The following is a 21,109-nucleotide window of genomic DNA, read 5'->3' as shown; positions in this document are numbered from 1 at the left end:
GGTCAGCGCTGTCCTGGGGCTGCCTCCTTGCCCTCAGGTACGGAGCACGAGGGGCACAGGGCCCCGCAGCCCCAGCCCGCCCGGCGGCACCCCCGGGCCGCCCTGCCGCTTTCTGTCCCCGAAGCGGGACAGGCTCCTCGTCCCCGCCAGCCCTCGGCCGCTCAAGAACGCTCCCGAGTGGGAAAAGCCGAGGGGTAGAAGCGGGGAGGGCCGGGCACGGCTTGCCTCGGTCCCCCTCGCCCCGCCTGTGGAGAAGCAGCCAAAATGGCGGGGGGCAGGAGGCCGACCCCCGCCCGGGGCCGGGGAGAAGGTGCCCCGGATACCCCTGGGGACTGGGGGACTTCTCCTCGGCGGGGGGAGCTCAGCTTCCCCACACGGCACCGGCCGCCCGCGGGACGGGACAGGACTCACCTGAGGCGGCGGCGGCCAGCGCCGCGCTGAGGAGCAGCCACAGCCACAGCGTCGCCCAGGCGCCCATGGCCCCGCCGCGCTGCCCCTCCGGCGGCTGCGGGCGAAGCCAGGCACAGCCGCGGCGCCGGGCGGAGAGGAGAGGAAAGGGAAGAAGGAATGGTCCCCGCCGCCGCCCCCTGGGCAGGTGCCGGGGCAGCGACTCCACCCCCGCCCCACCACTAAACTTTCCCCTCAGACAAAGCAGCAGCGGCGGCGGCGGCCCCGCAAGAAATGCGCCGGAGCTCGCCCGCCCTCCGCCCCGCCCGGCTCCGCCTCGGGCAGCGCTTTTCCCCCTTCTCCTCCTTCCACGGGGCCGTGCCCCTGGGCTGGGTGCTAGGGGAGCTGAGCCTCTCCTCCTCGGCTGTTACCTGGTGAGACAGCAGCCCAGGGGGAATCCCTCAGCCTGTCCGGGCTGCAGCGAGAACCGCAGCGGCGGTCGGGTGTCCTGCCATGTGTGTGCGGCGGGAACCTACCCTCTGCACAACTCTTCCCTCTACTCTTAACATTTTCAACCTGTCCTGGGAGAAGAATTTTACCAGAGATTAAATTTTATTGGCCTCTTGGTCTAATTCTCCTTAGTAGTAGGTGATAGAAGGAGAGGAAATGGCCTGAAATTGTGCCAGGGGAGCGTTAGGTTGGATATCAGAAAAAGTTTCTTTGCTGCAAGAGTGGTCAGGGATTGGAAGAGGCTGCCCAGGGAGGTGGTGGAGTCACCATCCCTGGAGGTGTTCAAGAAACCTGTGGCCATGGCACTTGGGGATGTGGTTTGATGGCCTCGGTGGTGTTGGGTTGATGGTTGGACTCAGTGACCTTGGAGATCTTTTCCAACCCAAACAATTCTCTGATTCTATGCTTCTGCTCTGTCTTCTCTAAGCATAAGCTGACCTGTTGAAGTCTAGAGAGTGGTGAACAAAGTGACCTTCTTCAGTGAGTAGCAGTCTCAGTGCTTGCTTACTTTTAGCAGGTCTGGGAGGGCAAAGCTGTAGATGGCTTTCCTGAGAGCAAAGGAAGCAAATAGCTACACGTACAAACAATCCCTAAACAAAATGACTCTGTGCCTTCCTTCCTTCCCTGGAGTTAGAAAGTACACACCAGAGACAAGGCTGCTAATCAATATTGAACAGCAAAAACCATTCCTGCGTTGCTGAATTCCAAGCAGCCAAACGCTGTCACAGCTGAACGAAGAATCTACTGCTGGATGTTTTGCTTGGCACGGAACAGTAACGTGCCAGAGGCTGTAAGTGTGCCCCAAGCCATTCCCAGTTCTCCTAGGAAAAGCAAACAAATGCTGGATAGAGTGGCACAGGGCTTTTTTGGGGAGAGGATTTCACACTCATCCCCTAACGTGTCAAGACACTGTCACAGACGGTAAGCTTGACTTGACTTTAATGGGTCCCTGGTTGTTTACAGAGGGTTTTGTTACCTGGAAGGATGAAGGATTCAGTTCTCTAAAGGAGAAAGGATTCTGTTCTAATCTGTGTGATTGAGCACTGAATGGGTTTTATCTGGCCAAAGAGAAAACAGCTTCCTTCCGGAATATTCTGATGCTGCGATAAGGCTGGGAGCTGGAGTTCTCTCTCACTCCACCTCTGACTACTACTGATACGATCTGAGTCAAGCTTTTGTGAGCAAAGCTGCTTTATTTTCCAATACACATGATTAGAGAGGACATGATTTTAGATATCACAGAAGCACAGAATGGCTCAGGTTGGAAGGGACCTCAGAGATCATCTACTCCAATCCCTTGCAGGGACACCTCTCAACTAGACTCAGCTGCTCAAGGCCTCATCCAACCTGGCCTTGAACACCCCCAGGAAGGAGGCAGCCACAGCCTCCCTGAGCAGCCTGTTCCAGAGTCTCACCACCCTCTCACTGAAGAACTTCTTCCTAAGATCCAGTCTAACCCTGCACTCCCTCAGCTTCAAACCATTCCCCCTTGTCCTGTCTCTAGACACCCTCAGGAAAAGTCTCTCTGCAGCCTTCCTGGAAGATGCCTTCAGCTAGGCAGCTCTAAGGTCCCCTGGAGTCTTCTCCAAGCTGCACACCCCCAGCTCCCTCAGCCTGTCCTCACAGCAGAGGTGCTCCAGCCCTTGGATCAACTTTGTGGCCTCCTCTGGACCCACTCCAGCAGCTCTGTGTCTTTTTTATGCTGGGGACACCAGAACTGGAGGCAGTATTTTAGGTGGGGTCTCAGCAGAACAGAGTCAAGGGGCAGAATCCCTTCTCATGCCTGGCTGGCCACACTCCTCTAGATGCAGCCCAGCACACAGCTGCCTTCTGGGCTGCACGAGCAGCTTTTATATTAAGTATGTCTTTAAGTTACCCTTCCAAGGTTATTAATTTCACATTCTCTCCACTTGGTCCCTCACAACCATTAAAACCTGCTTTTAAACTACTGAAAACCTGTCCTTGAGTTTAGTTTCAAGTTCTTCAGCTTGCTAGGTAGCCTTTACACCACCTTTTTCTTTCTTATAAAGGCTTGGGGAAAGGAAATGATGACTTGAAGGCCCCTCTGACATGCTTTAAGCCCGTGCTGCTAGCAAAGCAGTCGCAGCACTCCTCCTGCTGGCCAGATGAAGCTGTCGGCAAAGAACAAAGTGGTTTGGGTTTGGTTTGGTTTGTTTTTTCACAGAATCATAGAAATGGTTTTGGTTTGGGTTGGAAGGGACCTTAAAAATCATCCAGCTCCAACCCTGCTGCCATGGGCAGGGACACCTCCCACCAGCCCAGGCTGCTCAAGGGCTCATCCAACCTGACATTGAACACCTCCAGGGAGGGGACATCCACAGCCTCCCTGGGCAACCTGTTCCAGTATCTCCCCACTCTCACTCTCAAGAATTTCTTCCTAATCTCCAGACTAAATCAACCCTCCTCAAGCTTTAATCCATTCCCTCTCATCTTGTCACTCCCAGCCCTTGTCAAAAGTCCCTCCCCAGCTCTCCCGTAGCCCCTTCAGGTACTGGGAGGCTGCTCTAAGTTCTCCCCGGAGCCTTCTCTTCTCCAGGCTGACTAGCCTCAACTCTCTCAGCCTGTCCTATAGGGGAGGTTCTCCAGTCCTCTGATCCTCTTTGTGCCTCCAATCAGCCACAGGCTGAGGTACTGCCAGAAACGTCTGCTTGTGAAATCTCAAGGTTTACAGCTAGCAATATTTTTAGTCAGCCTTAACAGCTCTGCCCTGCCCTCCATCCTATTTAAATCAACGCCAGTGTTACCACATGGACAGAATTTAGGATACAGTATTAGTTTCACTGAAAGGCTGGAGGCTGACAATACCAAAGGTACTGCAGAGAAACAGCAGAACTTGGCAGCCCTGTCCCTGGGCACATGAAAATCGTTGTCTCTACCCAACAAGTTAAATTCCAGAGGTGTCCAAGGCTGATTTGATTTGACATTTCCAAGACCATGCTCAGCTATAGCAGAGCAGCAGCTGTGGGACCAGTACTAATTCTAACTCCTTGCACCATCAAAGAGCCCAGTGGGGAGGGAGAGCTCAGCCTTTCTTGCACCCCTTTGGAACACCCTTGTCCTGCTCTTCTAACTTTACGTCCATGCTATAATTTACAGCAAAAGCCTCATGAACTCAGTTTGACCTGTACAGATTCAAGGTTTTCTGGAGTGCAAGCCCAGGTTTAGGCTGAGTGTCAGCCTAAAGCCTTCATTCCCCACAAACGCCTCGTGATTTCTTCCTTGTTTGGGCAAATATTTCTGCCTGCACTAACTGGGAATCCGAGTTCATTGCTTGCTTCTCCTTAGTTAAACTAACAGCAGGTTCATAGAAGACAATATTCAGAGCAGTCATACATCATCTGTGCTGCTAAATTATTGCAGCACTCCCTTTGCTCCACCAGGACTATCAGTGAATTTCTCCAATACTCATACACAGTGAAGAATTCCAAGCCTCAGACATCAGCTGCTGCTTTCTCACCATCAGTTTTCAGAGGCAAAGAGGCTGTGACCTCAAATGTTGTAACCTGATACTTCCCCCCCCACGAAATATTTTGGGTTGAAATGAAGCTGCTAACCAAATCTAGGCTGGCTTGGGCTGTGCTGCTAAAAATGAGCCAGGAGAGGATGAAGGGTAAAAGCACAAAGCCCTCTGGTAGAGAACTAGGCCACACTGACCAGCCTGCTTCACCCTGTGCTCTGTGGGAATCACAGAACACTTTAGGTTGGAAAAGATTTTCAAAGCTCAGCCAGGCCAACCCCCCTGCACTCAGGAGGGACATCTGCAAGTGGAGCAGGTTGCTCAGTCCCAAACAACCTGATCTGAAATGGTTCCAGGGATGGGATATCTCTCACCTCTCCGGGCAATCTGGGCCAGGCTCTCGCCACCTTCAGCATAAGAACTTTCTCCCTTCCCTCTACTCTGAATCTCCCTCTTGAAGTTTCAAACCATCCACCCTTGTCCTGTCACAACAGGCCCTGCTCAAAGGTCTGCCCCCAGCTTTCTGCCTGGCCCCTTTGAACAGTGAAAGGCCACCAGGTGTCCCAGAGTCTTCTCTTCTCCAGGCTGAACAACCCCAACCCTCTGAGCCTGGCCTCACAGCAGAGGTCTTCCAGCCTTCCTGTCATTGCTGTGGCCTCCTCCTGGCCCCACTCCCACAGGTCCATGTCCTTCTTGTGCTGAGGGTGCAAGAGCTGGCACAGTACTCCAGCTGAGGTCTCAGCAGAGCTGCAGCATCCCCTCCCTTGGCCTGCTGGGCCATACTGGTTTTGATGGAGCCCAAAAGATGATCTTGTCCTTCCATCCACCCTCCCGCAGATCACACAGAACCAGAGAGTGGCAGGGGTTGAAAGGGACCTCTGGAGATCATTGAGTCCAACCCCCCTGCCAAAACAGGGCCATCCAGGGCAGGTCACACAGCAACACATCCAGATAATTCTTGGAAGTCTCCAGAGAAGGAAACTCCACAACCTCTCTGGGTAGCCTGCTCCAGGGCTCCAGCACCCTCACAGAAGTTTCTCCTCATGTTGAGGCAGAACTTCCTGGGTTCCAGTTTGTGCCCATTGCCCCTCAAACACCTCCCTCCTCTTCCTGAGGGCCAAAAGTGCACATAAAGGTTTAACAGGAGGTAACTTTTAGTCACTGGTCAGCTGCTCCAGAGGAACCAGGAGTGTGTGCTGATGCCCCGAGTGTGTGCAGAGTTTGCCTGCCATACCTTTCGCTGTGGAGGGACTTCTTTCAAATTGTCTCCACTTCCTGCAGGTAAAATCTCACAAAAGCAGCTGGCATGGACTGGCAGGGCTGGTTAATGCCCCTCCTTTCTCAACTCATCACATATTTGGGTAAGCAGGTCCTGGGCTCCTGTCATTTTGCTTCTGACAGTAGATCTGTGCTCTATTTACCTACCAAAGGAGTATCAAGCAGTCATTAACAGATAACTCCAGTGCAAAGGGTGCTTCTTATCATACAGGATGTAATAATCAGGACAGAAAACCTATTTGTATACTGCCCTGACTAACCAGAAACCAGTAAAGCACCACAAAGCATGGGTGTGTAATTAGTACAGCAGGATGAATTTGTAGAAGGCAGCAATGCCGTTTTAGCCACACTTTCTGTACCAATTAAACTGTTGGCACAAGAACCACACATCCAGCAACTGCCACTCTGCATGGCTGGGGACTAAGCTTATTATAAGGGGAAATAATCTCATGTTGTCTTCCTGCCTTTCATCTCTGCTCTGTGCCAACTGAGCATTCCAGGATGAAAAGCAGAGTTTGTGTAATGCTGGGTTTACAATGATTCCTTGATCAATTAGTGGCACTCCAAACATGTCCTCAGAGCTGCAGGATTACAGCTGTACAAATGCAGCTGAAAAATCTGCTCAATCCATCAGCTCCTTTTCCTTCCCTTTGCTCACCTGACCTCTGGAGGTGCAGCAGATTTGCAGTACTCCCACTCTTGAAATTTTCCAGGTACAGTTTTCTGCAGGAATCTTTCTTATTCCATGCTTTGCTCCTTTGAATGCACAGCCAGCAATCAGAGTTTCTGATTTAAGTTCATACTGCACTTAAATACCATCTTTTTTAAAAGGCAGCCATCTTCCAAAGGGAAAATCTACCTTTTTTTGCAGAAATGAACAGACATTGGTGTTAGGGAGCTGAAAAAGCTTCAGTCTACAAATTCAATTTCTGCAGAGCAGAGCAAGGAGGAGGAAAAAAAAAGAGGGGAGAGAGAGAGGAAGGAGGAGGAAAAAAAAAGAGGGGAGAGAGAGAGGAAGGAGGAGGAAAAAAAAAAGAGGGGAGAGAGAGGAAGGAGGAGGAAAAAAAAAGAGGGGAGAGAGAGGAAGGAGGAGGAAAAAAAAAGAGGGGAGAGAGAGGAAGGAGGAGGAAAAAAAAAGAGGGGAGAGAGAGGAAGGAGGAGGAAAAAAAAAGAGGGGAGAGAGAGGAAGGAGGAGGAAAAAAAAAGAGGGGAGAGAGAGGAAGGAGGAGGAAAAAAAAAGAGGGGAGAGAGAGGAAGGAGGAGGAAAAAAAAAGAGGGGAGAGAGAGGAAGGAGGAGGAAAAAAAAAGAGGGGAGAGAGAGGAAGGAGGAGGAAAAAAAAAGAGGGGAGAGAGAGGAAGGAGGAGGAAAAAAAAAGAGGGGAGAGAGAGGAAGGAGGAGGAAAAAAAAAGAGGGGAGAGAGAGGAAGGAGGAGGAAAAAAAAAGAGGGGAGAGAGAGGAAGGAGGAGGAAAAAAAAAGAGGGGAGAGAGAGGAAGGAGGAGGAAAAAAAAAGAGGGGAGAGAGAGGAAGGAGGAGGAAAAAAAAAGAGGGGAGAGAGAGGAAGGAGGAGGAAAAAAAAAGAGGGGAGAGAGAGGAAGGAGGAGGAAAAAAAAAGAGGGGAGAGAGAGGAAGGAGGAGGAAAAAAAAAGAGGGGAGAGAGAGGAAGGAGGAGGAAAAAAAAAGAGGGGAGAGAGAGGAAGGAGGAGGAAAAAAAAAGAGGGGAGAGAGAGGAAGGAGGAGGAAAAAAAAAGAGGGGAGAGAGAGGAAGGAGGAGGAAAAAAAAGAGGGGAGAGAGAGGAAGGAGGAGGAAAAAAAAGAGGGGAGAGAGAGGAAGGAGGAGGAAAAAAAAGAGGGGAGAGAGAGGAAGGAGGAGGAAAAAAGGGGAGAGAAAGAAGAAGGAAGAGGAAAGAGGAGGAGAAGAAAAGAAGGAAGAAGGAGGAGGAGGGAAAAAGGAGGACGAAGAAAGAAGGAGGACTGTCCCCCTCTGGGGACAGTCAAGATAACAAAAGCATTGAGCATCCTGCAATTTCAACAGAGTCAAAAGCCCAGCACTATGGATACAACACAGAATGGGTTGAGTTGGAAGGGACCTTAAAGATCATCTACTTCAACCCCTCTGCCACTGGAGCAGGTTGCTCAAGGCCTCATCCATATGCTGGTCTTTAAACTTCATCTGTGGAAATTGGATGGCAATAGATCAGAAGTTAAAGAAATACTTTTATTAAAGTAAGAAATATGTGTAAACAGGGAAAAAAAAAAAAAAAAACAAACACAAAAAAACCTCCAAAACCCCAAACCACACAAACTAGGAGCTATCAGCTACCCACAAAGGGAATTTTAAAATCTCTTTGGTTTTGACAGCAGACTCCTGGCTGGGACAATGTTTCTTCTTACACAGAATTTACATGGGAATAAAAAGACCAGCTTCCCACTCAGATTTATTTTTCCTTTCCATACAGATTTCAGTGACACCATTTTCTTCCCAAGCTGGTCTTCAGATTTACAAGGAAAGACATCAGGTACTAACAGATTATTGGGCAGGTTTTTCTTCATCTTCTGCATTTTCTTTTTCTTCTTCTTCCACTTCTTCTCCTTCTCCTTCTTTTTCCACCTGAGGTAGAATTCCATTAAGTCTCAACATCAGACCTTCACTGGTTGCAGATCTAATAACCAACTTCTGCACAATTGGGTCTAGAAAACAAAAAACACCACACATTTGGTCACTTCTTGTGTCTTCAGGCTGATTTATCTTGGTCCTAATCCATCTTGTGGAAGCCCATGGCCAGAATCAGAATTATACCTGTGGGCACATCTGCTGTCAGTGTCTCTCATTGATCACAGCATGGCTCAGGGTAGAAGGCATCTCAAGCATCTACTCCAAATCCCCTGCCACGGGAAGGGACACCTCTCAACTAGACTCAAGCTGCCCAACTAGATTCTCATCCAACCTGGCCTTGAACACCCCCAGGAAGGAGGCAGCCACAGCCTCCCTGGGCAGCCTGTTCCAGAGTCTCACCACCTTCACACTGAAGAACTTCTTCCTGAGCTCCAGTCTAACCCTGCTCTCCCTCAGCTTCAAACCATTCCCCTTTGTCCAGTCTCTAGACACCCTCAGGACAAGTCCCTCTACAACCTTCCTGTAGGATCCCTTCAGCTATTGAAAGGCAGCTCTAAGGTCCCCCTGGAGTCTTCTTTTCTCCAGGCTGAATAACCCCAGCTCCCTCAGCCTGTTCTCATAGCAGAGGTGCTCCAACCCTTGGATGATCTTTATGGCCTCCTGTAGACTCACTCCAACAGCTTTGTCCCTCTTATGCTGGGGACACCACAACTGGAGGCAGGATTGGAGGTGGGGTCTCAGCAGAGCAGAGTGAAGGGGCAGAATCCCTTCTCTGGCCCTGCTGGCCCTGAGCAACCTGATGTAACTGGAGATGACCTTGCTCACAGCAGGGGGTTAGACAAGATGACCTTTGAGGGCTCCTTCAAACCTGATGTCTTCTGTGATTCTGTGGGAGGTGTCCCTGCCCATGGCAGGGGGGTTGGAATTAGGTGATCTTTGAGATCCCTTCCAACCCAAACCATTCTGTGACTGTGCCAGAGTGCAATCAGCACTCACATCAACAGGAGCAGACACTATGCCCTTCCAGGCCAGCCAGTACTTAGGTCTTGATTTACTGAGCTGCCAAACAGCTTCCTCCCCCTGCCCCGAGGCAGACAAAGGTGACTGAATGCCAACCCCACACTCATCTCTTCATTTTGTTTGCTGTACCTTCAGCTACCACATTAGAAGAACAGCTGCTTACCATAAGTTGATGGCTTGAACGTGCAGATATCATTGATAACTGTTTTTAGATTGGCAATGATCTGCTCAGCAGGCATATCCAGCTGCAAAAAGATAAAGCCAAATTAGCCATGGTGATATTTAAAGCCCAGACTAATCAATCTGCAAGCCCTGGGCAGATATTTAGGCTGCATTTGGATAGATTGTTTCTCCGTGTTCCCTGCTGAGGAGCTACAAATCCCATTAACAGCTTTATCCAACTGACTGGGAGAAAAAAAGGATTTGTTACACTTCTATGTTCATTTTGAATCTATTTCTACCCAGGAGATTAAATTTCCACAGCTCTGAAACAACACGAGGTAAAAAGTCTTAAAAACCAATCTCTGAACAGGTGTTTCCCCCCCAAATTATACTAAAATCAAGTATCTGGGGAAAGAAGCTTCAAAAGACCACAAAACAGCTCAAAACCCACAGGCACCTCAAATGGAAGGCATTAAGAGCTTGGACAGAACCAAATGAATAATTTTAAAAATTAAGTTTCTTGCCCTTTTCTCCCCCATTTTAACATATTCCAGGGAATTTCTGCTTTCTACATGAAGTACATAGGAGCCTTGAGCTCTAAACATGCATCAGGTCTGCATCTACCATTTTTGCTCACCTCGGTTCCTCTCCATAGCATTTTGACCTCCCAACAAGAAGCCCTTGTTTTGGATTGCCTCAAAAGCAGCATGGCCAGGAGGTTGAGAGAGGTGATTCTGCCACCCTGGTGAGATCTCACCTGGCGTAATGTGTCAAGCTATGAGGGCCCCAACACAAGAGAGACATGGACCTAATGGAGCAGGTCCAGAGGAGGCCACAAAGATGATCAGGGCACTGGAGAACCTCTACTACAACGATAGGCTGAAAAATTTGGGCCTCTTCAGCCTGGAGAAGAGAAGACTCCAGGGAGACCTTAGAGCTACATTTCACTGTCTGAAAGGGACCTACAGGAAGGCTGAGGAGGGACTGTTCAGAAGGGGCTGTGGGGATCGGATGAGGGGCAATGGTTTGAAGCTGGATCAGGGGAGATTTAGGTTGGACATCAGGAGGAGGCTCTGTATAAGGAGGGTAGGGAAATACTGGAACAGGTTGCCCAGGGATATGGTTGAGGCCCCATCCCTGGAATCATCCAAGATCAGAGCCTAATCTATTTGGAAGTATCCCTGCTGACTGCAGAGGGGTTGAAAAAGATGACTTTTGAGGCTCCCTTCCAACCCAATGCAATCTGTGAACCCTCAAGAAAATGACTTGAAGCTGCCCTCTACAGATCACTTGACTCTGAAGGAGACACCACAAGTATCCTCATTTCTCTCCCTTCTGCCTTAAGCTGCATGTCTTAAAAGAACATTTGACACTTCCATTTTCCCAACTTCAGATCTACCAATTAAACCTGACTGCTGCCAACTTCTGGGCTTTTCAAAGACATCTCAATTACTACTAAGAAAACAGCACTGAGCCTGCTGACTTGTGTGGGAGCAGAGCATTACATCAGGCCACTGGTGATAATTGAACTAAGAGGCAACATGAGACAGCAGCACTGAAGAGAAAAGAGCTCTTAGAGAAAGGCAGCTTGGCAGGCTCCCAGGAACATCCACACTCCAGCTTGGAACACAGCAACAGACCCTCCTGCTTCTGTGCAATTCACCAAGGACTCCTTTCTCATGGACAAGATTGCAGCTTACAAAGCTCTGTGATTCAGTGCTGAGCAGAAGAGGCACTCAAGGCTCTCTCAGCCTCCCAGAGCTTTGCCTGCACTCCTTTCAGCTCTGCTGCACAAACAGGAAGAAAAGTAGGTCAGGTACACAGGGTAGTAGAGAGGGTGGAGTCATCTTACACAAGCCATAACCACTGAGTCATCCCTCTGCACATCACTCAGAGCGTGCCACAGTGTGTGTGCAGTGCTGCAATCACCTCTGCCACAGAGCTGACATAACCCAGCACATGTGAACTCCAAGGGAGCCCTCACCTGGCTCCTTCTGACCCAGATCAAGAATCTAGCCTTTACTCTCAGAAGAAGGCAGGAGGAAAGGGAAGCCTATGTTAAGATGTCAGGTCAGAAGGAGATTACCAGCAGGAGCAGCTTTTTCATCCTACTTTGTTCATGACTACGAGTCCATGCCAACACAGATCCCATCCTTGGCAGCAGGAATGCCCTGCTCTCAGTTTTAGCTAAGCCACTTGCAACGACCACATAAAAACAGCATGCAGGGCTCAGGCCAGCTGAAGAGGCCTCACAAGGAGTTAAGAGTTCTATTTCTTCACAGGTCAGTTAGAGAACATGGGTAAAAGCTTGGCAACAAACAGATTAAAACCATGGGTATCCCCCTCCTTTAATACTAACTCCAGTTCTGCTCAGTGGAGAAAACTGCTGCATCTAGAGGAATGTGGCCATCAGGGCAAGAGAGGGGATTATGACTCTTCCCTCTGCTCTGCTGAGACCCCACCTCTAATCCTGCCTCCAGTTCTGGTGTCCCCAGCAGAATAAGGACACAGAGCTGTTGCAGTTAAGTCCAAAGGAGGCCACAAAGATGATCCAAAGGTTGGAGCACCTCTGCTGTGAGGACAGGATGAGGGAGCTGGGGGTGTTCAGCCTGGAGAAAACTCTGCAGAGGGAACCATAGAGCTGCCTTCCAGTACCTGAAGGGATCCTACAAGAAGGTAGCAGAGGGACTTTTCCCGAGGGTGTCTAGAGACAGGGAGAATGGTTTGAAGCTGAGGGAAAGCATGGTCAAACTGGAGCTTAGGAAGAAGTTCTTCAGTGAGAGGGTGGTGAGACTCTGGAACAGGTTGCCCAGGGAGGCTGTGGATGCTTCCCCCCTGAGGGTGTTCAAGGCTGGATGAAGCCTTGAGCAGCTGAGTCTAGTTGATAGATGTCCCTGCCCATGGCAGAGGATTTGGAGTAGATGATCCCTGAGGTCCCTTCCAACCTGAACCATTCTAGGATTCCATGAACTTACTCTTGCAATTCTTGTCTTGATGACATCCTCCTCTTCTACTGAGTACTGAAGACCTTCTTTGTAGAACTTCAGCATCTGGGGAATATCATGGCCCAGGGAATCTGGAAAACAATCAAAAACAAAAGGCAAAGAAGTGGTCTGAGTGATGCTTTATTAGCACAGAAAAGTGTGATAGAAAGACAGAATTTAACCTTACAATTCAGGCACTTAAAACTCCAATCAAAGATGTTTCATGGACAAGCCAATGGTATCCTCACACTATACCAATAATGTCCATCTAGCCTCCTTCCTCATCCATCAGCAGCTAATAGAGCAGGAAATGCAACAAAGGCTTCACTTCAAATAGAGAGCCTGTTTATGACTATAGAACACAAAGTTTTAATCCCTAATGCAACTGAAGCAGCTCGAAGGACAGAGAGGCAGGGACACCACTCAACTAGACTTGGCTGCTCAAGGCTTCATCCAACCTAGCCTTGAACACCTCCAGGGAAGAGGCAGCCAAAACATCCCTGGGCAGCCTGTTCCAGAGTCTCACCACCCTCTCACTGAAGAACTTCTTCCTAAGATCCAGTCTAATCCTGCTCTCCCTCAGCTTCAAACCATTTCCCCTTGTCCTGCTCTACACGCTCTCAGGAAAAGGCCCTATGCAGCCTTCTTGGAGGATCCCTTCAGCTACTGGAAGGCAGCTCTAAGGTCTTCTGCAATCTTCTCCAGGCTGAACAACCCCAGCTCCCTCAGCCTGTCCTCATAGCAGAAGTGCTCCAGCCCTTGGATCATCTTTGTGGCCCTCCTCTGGACTCACTCCCAACAGCTCTGTTCCTTCTTCTGCTGGTGACACCAGAACTGGACATAGCATTGGAGGTGAGGTCTCAGCAGAGCAGAGTCAAAGGGCAGAATCCCCTCTCTCGCCCTGCTGCCCACACTCCTCTGGCTGCAGCCCAGCACACAGCTGCCTGCTGGGCTGCATGAGGGCACTGCTGGCTCCTGGGGAGCTCTTCATCACTCAATCCATCACATAGTCATGAAGCTGAAGCTGGGGTCCAAAAAATTTCACAACACAACTTTGTCAGTGAAGGTTAGTTTAAGTTGTTTGTTTTCCTGAGTAGCTTCACAACATTATTTTGGCTCATCAGGTCTAAAAAGCACAGGGGCAAACCAGTAGGTAAACTTATTTTGATTCTAATTTGCCTGTTGTAGGAGAAAAGCTCTGTTTCAGATTCCCCAAACCACTCTTATCAAAGACAAAAGAAGTGATCCAGTCCCATATATTTAATGTAATTATATATCCTCATCAAAAGTTTCAGTCACCTCTGGAGTGGAATCTTGTTCAGTTTGAGACTTAGAAGAGAGAATTGCTTCTTACTTTTCCTTGTGTTTGGGTATTTTCGTTTCAGTTTGCCCCTCAATGGTATCAGCTTAGGCATTATTTCAGGAACAGCTACATAGGAGTCCACTTGGATTTCATCTTCCAAAATCTGCAATAAATATCCATTAGCTGTATTTAGGAATGCACTAAATCACCTCAGCACACAAGCTGACCTCTAAGCATGTCAGAGCACAGAAATCCATCTCTCACTCTTGGCTGCCAACTTCAGGCTAGAGTTTATTGGACAGGGTTTTTTGGTTGTTTTTTTTTTTTTTTTAGTTTCCCCCTTTCCTCAGTCACTGTTTAATTTAGGATACTTATAGAATTCTTGAAAATAAATAAGTAAATAAATAAATACCCATTTAATTAATTCAACTCCTCCCACAACAGCAGCTCCATTCTCTCGAGCTATTTCAGCTTCTTGCTCATTCTGTTGAGAGAAAAAAAAAAAAAAAGAAAAAAAGAATTTATTAACATCTGTACCTTGTGAATTATTTTGGACAACTGGGTAGGAACCCAAGCTATTTACAGGTTAAGAAGGAAAGAATGGCTTAAGGCAAAGACCAAAAATACATCATGCTGGTGATTTAATATAGAATTGTTTTAGTTAGAAAAGATCTCCAGGATCACTGAGACCAACCTAATACAACCATGGCCATTAAACCACAGCAACTCCATTCCAGGGCCTAGTAAGAAGTGACAGCCAAGTCCTTAGGAGAAGAGGGAGAAAATCCCATTCCATTTCCTGAAAAGCTCTATCAAAAGCCCTTTGCCTCCCATCTCCACCCCCTGGAAACTACAAGGAACCATCCACTGGATGGAGCCACCATCCTTAGAGAAAGGCACAGAACCTGCTACCAAAGCCCAGTGTAAAATAAGGCTGCTCAACTTCTTTGGCTTCAAAATGTATTTTCAAACAAACCCCACCTGTCCCCTGCCAGGTTTTGCTTTTAACAAAAGCAATGGCATGTGAAGCAGCTGTGTTGTGAGAGCAGGCTAGGTAAAAACATCTGGAGCAAGTAATTCAGGCTTACCCACCTCTGTGAAAACCAAGACTCTGTTGATTTCATCTGTGAAGCGATACGGAAGGAGAACAGTGCTTGAAAATGGCTCCACTTTTTTCTAGTAAGGACGAAAAACAGTCAAGCAAACAACAAAGAATCCAAGTTCTGACTTAAAAGGCAAGTTAAGATGAGTCGTGTGGAGTTGCTTCCCTAAACAGCAACCTCGGCCACAATTTCTTTGCACAGAGGTCATAAATGGGCAGGGTGTGCAAGTTTGGACAGCTTTATGCCCAGTACATTAAAGAGACATGAATTAACCATGCTGCAGAACTGATTGGGTTAGAGAAGACCTCCAAGAGCATTGAGTCCAACCATCAACCCAACACCACCATGGCCATCAAACCATGTCCCCAGCTGCCATGGCCACAGGTTTCTTGAACAACTCTGGAGATAGGGGCTCCACCACCTCCCTGGGCAGCCTGTTCCAATCCCTGAACACTCTTGCAGCAAAGAAATCCTTCCTCATCTCCAGCCTGAACCTCCCTGGTAAAATTTCAGGCCGCTTCTTCTCCTCCTATTCCCTGATGCTAGGGAGAAGAGACCAACCCTCACCTCACTGCAACCTCTTTTCAGGGAGTTGCAGAGAGCAATGAGTTCTCCCCTCAGCCTTCCTTCTCCAGAACGAAGGGGCTGGTGACTCCACCACCTCCCTGGGCAGCCTGTTCCAAAGCCTGGTCACTCCTGAAGCAAAGAAATTCTTCCTAACATCCAACCTGAACCTCCCCGGCACAATTTCAGGCCATTGCCTCTCCTATCACCTGAGAATAGGGAAAAGAGACCAAGCTCACCACACTGCAGCCTCCTTTCAGGGAGCTGTAGAGAGCAATGAGGTCTCCCCTCAGCCTCCTCTTCTCCACACTAAACACCCCCAGGTCCCTTAGCTCCTCCTCAGCCCTGTTCTCCAGACCCTCCACTAGCTTCAGCAGAAGGCCTGAACAACTGTAACGCTGAGCTTGACCAGTTCTGTCCAGTCATGAATTTTAGTCCCATAACAGCCTGTTTTCAAAACCCCTCATGGTGCTATCCTCACCTCAGCAGTGTGAGGGATGTTGAATAAGAGATATACAAAGGCACAAAGCCTCTGACCATCAGAGAAGCTGCAAGAGGCAGTCAAGAAGGCCAACAGCAGCACCTGCCCTGCACTGTTAAAAAATATCAAAAATGTATACATGCTTCCAACCTACCTTCTTCTGTAGTGCCATATCTAGGAACACATTAATATAGACAAATTGTTTGGGGTTAGTGAAGTCCAGTTCCTGAAACTTCTTTAGCATTTCCACAGCCTTTTCCAACTCATAGGATGGCCTCTTGTAAAGCCATGTCAAGTATACATCATCCACAGGTTTGCTCATCAGCGGCCTCCTCCTAGTTACTGGTTTCTTTTTTGTTTCTTCCTTCTTGGTGTTTTGTGAACCTTTTTTTGCAGGTCTAAGACAAAGAAAGAAATACTGAGGAGCTAACAGCTTATGGGAAGCCACCGAGGCCAGCTTGGCTGTGAGGGTAACACCGCAGACACCGAAAACACGGCAAACTTCCCCCCTCCATCTCCACCACGCCGGCGGAGAACGCACTCACTTCGCTGCCGCAGCGTAGAACCGGGCGGGCGGCGAGGCGCTCACCAAGGCAGGGGCGGCGGCCAGGCGCTGGTCGAGCCCGTGGAAGACCCATCCGCGACTCGGAGCCAGTACTGGAGAGAAAAGCAAACATCGGCTCAGGCAACAGCCCCGGCCTGCCTCACCTTCTCGACGGCCACCCTCGCCCGCGCAGGCCCCGCCGCTTTTCAGGGTCGTCCCCTGCCCCACCGCCAAGGGAGAAACCACGAGCGGGAGACAAAGGAGAGCCGGCAGCCAGCGGCTGCACTTCCCCAACAGTGAGACAGCGAAAACCTTTCACCTCTCCACAGGCAGCGAACCCCGGGCGCCGCCATCTTGCCGAGCCGCGGCGGTGCGGAGCGAGAAGCCTCCCCCAGCGTGTTCCGGCACCGGCCGGAACCGCCCCGCGGTGTGCCCTCCCCCGGTGTGCCCTCCCCCGCCGCTGCCCGGACCTGCCGCTCCCAGGGTCCCCCCTCCCGGCTAGCGTCCGGTGAAACGGGCACTACCGGAGCCTTTCGGTTCTCAACCGGAAAAAAAATGTGGGCTCGGTTCCCGCTCCACTGAGAACTACGCTGACACCACCCCCCGGCAGAGGGCGCTGGGCGGGCAGCGCCCGTGACAGTGTGCCCTGTGGGTTTAGGGCAGCTGGAGCTGCTTCCCTCAGAAACAAGCATCATCCTGCCTCAAAAAAAACCGCATTTTTGTGTAACGTCGGGCGTTTCACTCAACGTTTTTTGCTGTCGGCCCCAAGTAAATCAAGAAAGAAATTTCCACGCTGCGGCCACTCGTTCAGTTGCAAATATCTCGGGAAAAGATTCTCTTGGCCGACAAAGCAACTCATGGAGCAGCACCCACCTAGAAGTTTGTTTAACCAGGTCCTAAGCTGCTCAGATATAAATAACTATAATCTTGTCTCTTGCTATATGCATGTTAAAGGGAGCCTGTTTATTCCACGTTGGGAGCTGGGGTTCTTCAGCCTGGAGAAGAAAATGCTCCAGGGAGACCTTGGAACAGCCTTTCAGTACCTGAAAGGGACTACTAGATGGCTGCAGAGGGACTGTTTGCAAAGGCCTGCAGGGACAGGATGAGGGGCAATGGTTTGAAATTAGAGGAGACGGATTGGATGTTAGGAACAAGTTCTATACCATGAGGGTGCTGGAACAGTGCAACAGGTTGCCCAGGGAGGAAGTTGAGGTCCCATCCCTGGAGATGTTCAAGGTCAGGCTGGAGTAGGCTCTGAGCCACCTGCTCTAGTGGAGGATGTCCCTGCTGACTGCATGGGGGTTGGACTGGGTGAGCTTTGGAGGTGCCTTCCAACCCAAGCCATTCTAAGATTCTAGGATGTGGTTTTGGGAAGAAACATCTTGATTCCCACATTTTCATTCCTCTGCCTAATAAATCCACATTCAAGAACATACTCTAACATTCAGTCAAGCCCTTTCTGCTCCCAACTGGGAGCTGAGGCTCATCCTGTATGTCAGTTTGTTGGGAAATCTCTGGAGAACACCTGCCTAGCAATGACACCCTATGTTTTCTTGTGGTGCAGAGATGATTCAAACTTTCCAGCAGTGTTTGTCTCTGCAGGGAGCCTGGGCACTGCTTAGGCTATTTACATCTCACCTGGCATTCCTCACCTGGAATGGTTGGTTTTAAAATCAGGTCTATGTGAATATGGAAAACAAGCCACAACCAAAACACTCTGTGTTCTTCCAATGTAAGTATATGCTCAGTGTCTCCAGAAAAGATCAAAGCAGGGAGGTGTGAGGGTGACAGGAGGAAACAAACCCAAACCCTCCTTGGTTAAAAAGTTTCAGTAGAGAGTGAAAAAACACGTGATTTTAAAGCACAGAGGCAGCAGAGGTTTGGAGGAAAGGATTCTTTTTGGATGGGCTTTAGGCATGTATGTCTCCTACAGTGCTGGTGGCAGATGTGATACAAGACTCACCATGTGCTTAATGTGCACCTGTGATCAGGTAACAACCTGCATACTTTACGGTCTTCCTCCATGACTCCTCAGTTCCCCTGTGAGCCTCCCACTTGTTAGAAATGATGTTGCTGCTGTGGATCATGGGGTTTGGCCCTGGGAGGGAAATCGGGGTCAGAGTCAATGTGCACCCAATCCCAACGACTCACTCTGAAGCCTGTTTCTCAGAATCACAGAATGGTGGGAGTTGGAAGGGACCTCTGGAGGTCATCCAGTCCAACCTCCCTGCCAGAGCAGGGTCACCCAGCGCAGGATGCACACTGACACTCACCCTTGCAGTATTTAGAAGTATTTCCTTTCAAAAGCCTTTGATCTGTTGCAGAGGCTCCTTCTGCCCTTCCCACTTTCTGAGCTTTTGCAGTCCAGGCAGCTGCGGTAAAAAGCAAGTTTGAATAAAAACCTCATGGACCTGATCTCTTGTCCCACTCCACAGCCCTCAAACCACCTGCTGCTCCTTCAGACACCCCCTACACCTCTCCAAAGCTCTCTTTTTATCCCCAGCACAATTTTCCTACCTGAGCTGTCCCACAGGTTGGCATGCAAAGATCTACATCCCTCCCTGTCCCCTGGCTTCTACTTTTATTTTATTTTACTTTTCACGCCATCTTTCCCTCACAGTAGGCTCTTAAAATGTGGAAATTGGCAATAAAAGGATTTGGGGGTGTCTGAGAAGATGGAAACTGGGGCTAAAAGGATGTGGGGGTGTCTGAGAAGACAGGCTTTAATGCTGGATGTCATTTACCTGTGCTTCCTTGCTTCAGCTGCCCAGAAGCATTCCCAGTCTCATTCAGGTCCATACAGCTGAAATTTGGGGGCTGAAAAAGATTTCCCAGGAAAGGAACTGCTGCCTGAGGAAAAACCAAAGCAACCGAAGCTGAAGAGGGGCCGTCTGCACCCCCAGACCCCACAGAGCTCTGCCCGCCCCGGCAGCCATTTCTCCCTCCCATTCTCTCACCCTCCAGAATTTGGAGGCAAGCAGCCCCCCAGAAGTCACCCCCAACACCAAGCCACGTCCCCCAGGGTGCCGCTGGCCCTTCCTGATGGCAACCTCCTCCTCGGTTTTCGCTCGTCAGAGAGCTCCTGGCTGCCGCCATCAAAATCCTCGGGTTTCGGGGGACCTGCCGGTGTCCTCCCGGGGTGACGCCCCCCCGCGCCCATGGTGCGCCGCTCCCGCCCCGCACAGGTGTTGACAGGGGCTGTCGGGTGGGTGACAGGGCCCCGGCGTGTGCCCGAGGTTCCCCCCTCCTCCTCCTCCGCCTTACGGCGGCTCCGTCACCGCCCGCCTCCCGCCGCCGCCTCCCCGCGCCCGCCTCCGTCTCCTCCGCCCTCCGCGCCGCCCGAACCCCGGCCCGCTCCTCCCCGCCGCCGCCGCCCCGGCCGCCCCGGCCCCGCGGCTCCGTCCCCGGCCCGGCCCCGCTTCCCGGCGGGCCGCCGCCTGCATGTCGTTGCTGCCCGCCGCCGCCGCCCCGCCGCCCTGCCGCCGCCGGCCCCGCCGCCCCGCCGCGCCGGATGCAGGTGAGCGCCGCGGCCCGACGGGGCCTGGCGGGGCCGGGGGAAGAGGGGAACGGCCCCGCGCCGCCATGTCGAGCCCCGCCGCCGCCGCCGTCCCGCCAGCACCGGGGCCAGCACCCGGAGCGGCCGCCGCGGCCTGGGCCGCCTCGCAGCCGCCGCCGACAGACGGAGCCTGTATACGGGAGGGGGGCTGCGGGCATATCCTGGGCCAGGGGAGGCCCCGGAGGGGAGGAAGGGCCCCCAGCGAGGGGCCGGCGAGTGAGGAGGGCGCGGGGGTCCTAGCCCTGAGGCCAGCCGCCGGTGACCGTCCGTGGAAGCTGGGCCGCGTCGGCAGCCGCTCGCCCGGGCTGCTTTCGAGGGTGCCAGGCTCATCCTGTAGCCCCTAGCAGAGGGGAGAACTCCGGCTGTGAGGTAAACCCCGGCTGTGGGCTGACCCTGGCGGTGAGGTGAGCGCTTGGCCTCAAGTCTATCCTTAGGGCTGGCCAGCTACCCCTGGTGGGACCTTCCCCTGGAGCTGGGGCTGACCAGAGGCTGCTTTCAGGGAGACGCTGGTCTCACCACTTTGTCCTGGGGATCCCCAGCAGTCCTGTATGAGGAAGAGGGCAGGAATGTCACCTGCAAGAAAACTGCTGCTTGCAGATACAAGAATGCACTTCAGACACGGAGTTTTGGTAACAGTTTGGGGATGGCTTTTTAAGCTTAGCTACTCTTGGTAAATATGGCAAAGGCAAGGGCTCAGTTGCCTTCTGCCACACCGAGTCTTATCTGACCTTCTGAAATCTTTCGTTGATTAGCCTTTATCAGGCCATTTTTGAAACTCTGAGTAGGCTACGTATTTGCTTTGGGGAGTTAGGACTTCTCATGCTGATAAGAATTGTTTGGGCTGAGGGGGGAAGCTGTCAAAACCGAGTTCATACCTGTGCTGTCTGTCCATCCCCTCTCTGTGATGCTCTGCTGCTCAGCCAAGCACAAACTTGCTGCCCTCCAACCTAAATCTAAGCTGGAGGGGACAAACACCTCATCCTGAAGTCACTCATGCTTATACTTCTCGTGTGTGTAGATATGGCTGATAATGAAAAGTGCTGATAAGGTGTCTGGTTTTAGCCTCTACAGTTCCTCTGAGATGTTTGGGTGTTTTTGTTTTTGTTTTTGTTTTTTTTTCCTA

At 50.8% G+C, this 21,109-nt stretch overlaps 1 protein-coding gene across 1 annotated transcript; it reads right to left on the bottom strand.

The window, feature by feature from the left end:
* Positions 1-8,006: 8,006 nt before the first annotated feature.
* On the bottom strand, positions 8,007-16,783 carry MRPL1 (mitochondrial ribosomal protein L1). The gene is made up of 9 exons (XM_054392362.1): positions 16,750-16,783; positions 16,432-16,543; positions 16,041-16,284; positions 14,831-14,914; positions 14,151-14,222; positions 13,790-13,901; positions 12,427-12,527; positions 9,453-9,534; positions 8,007-8,343 (listed from the first exon to the last, which is right to left on the bottom strand). The coding sequence occupies exons 1-9, from the start codon at positions 16,781-16,783 to the stop codon at positions 8,183-8,185; spliced, it is 1,002 nt and encodes a 333-aa protein (XP_054248337.1). The 3' UTR covers positions 8,007-8,182.
* Positions 16,784-21,109: the final 4,326 nt, after the last annotated feature.

The sequence above is a fragment of the Indicator indicator genome, chromosome 25, assembly GCF_027791375.1.
Source record: "Indicator indicator isolate 239-I01 chromosome 25, UM_Iind_1.1, whole genome shotgun sequence".
Classification (NCBI taxonomy): Eukaryota; Metazoa; Chordata; class Aves; order Piciformes; family Indicatoridae; genus Indicator; species Indicator indicator.
The sequence above is the reverse complement of the archived record's forward strand: the minus strand, read 5'-3'. Positions and strand labels throughout refer to the sequence as shown.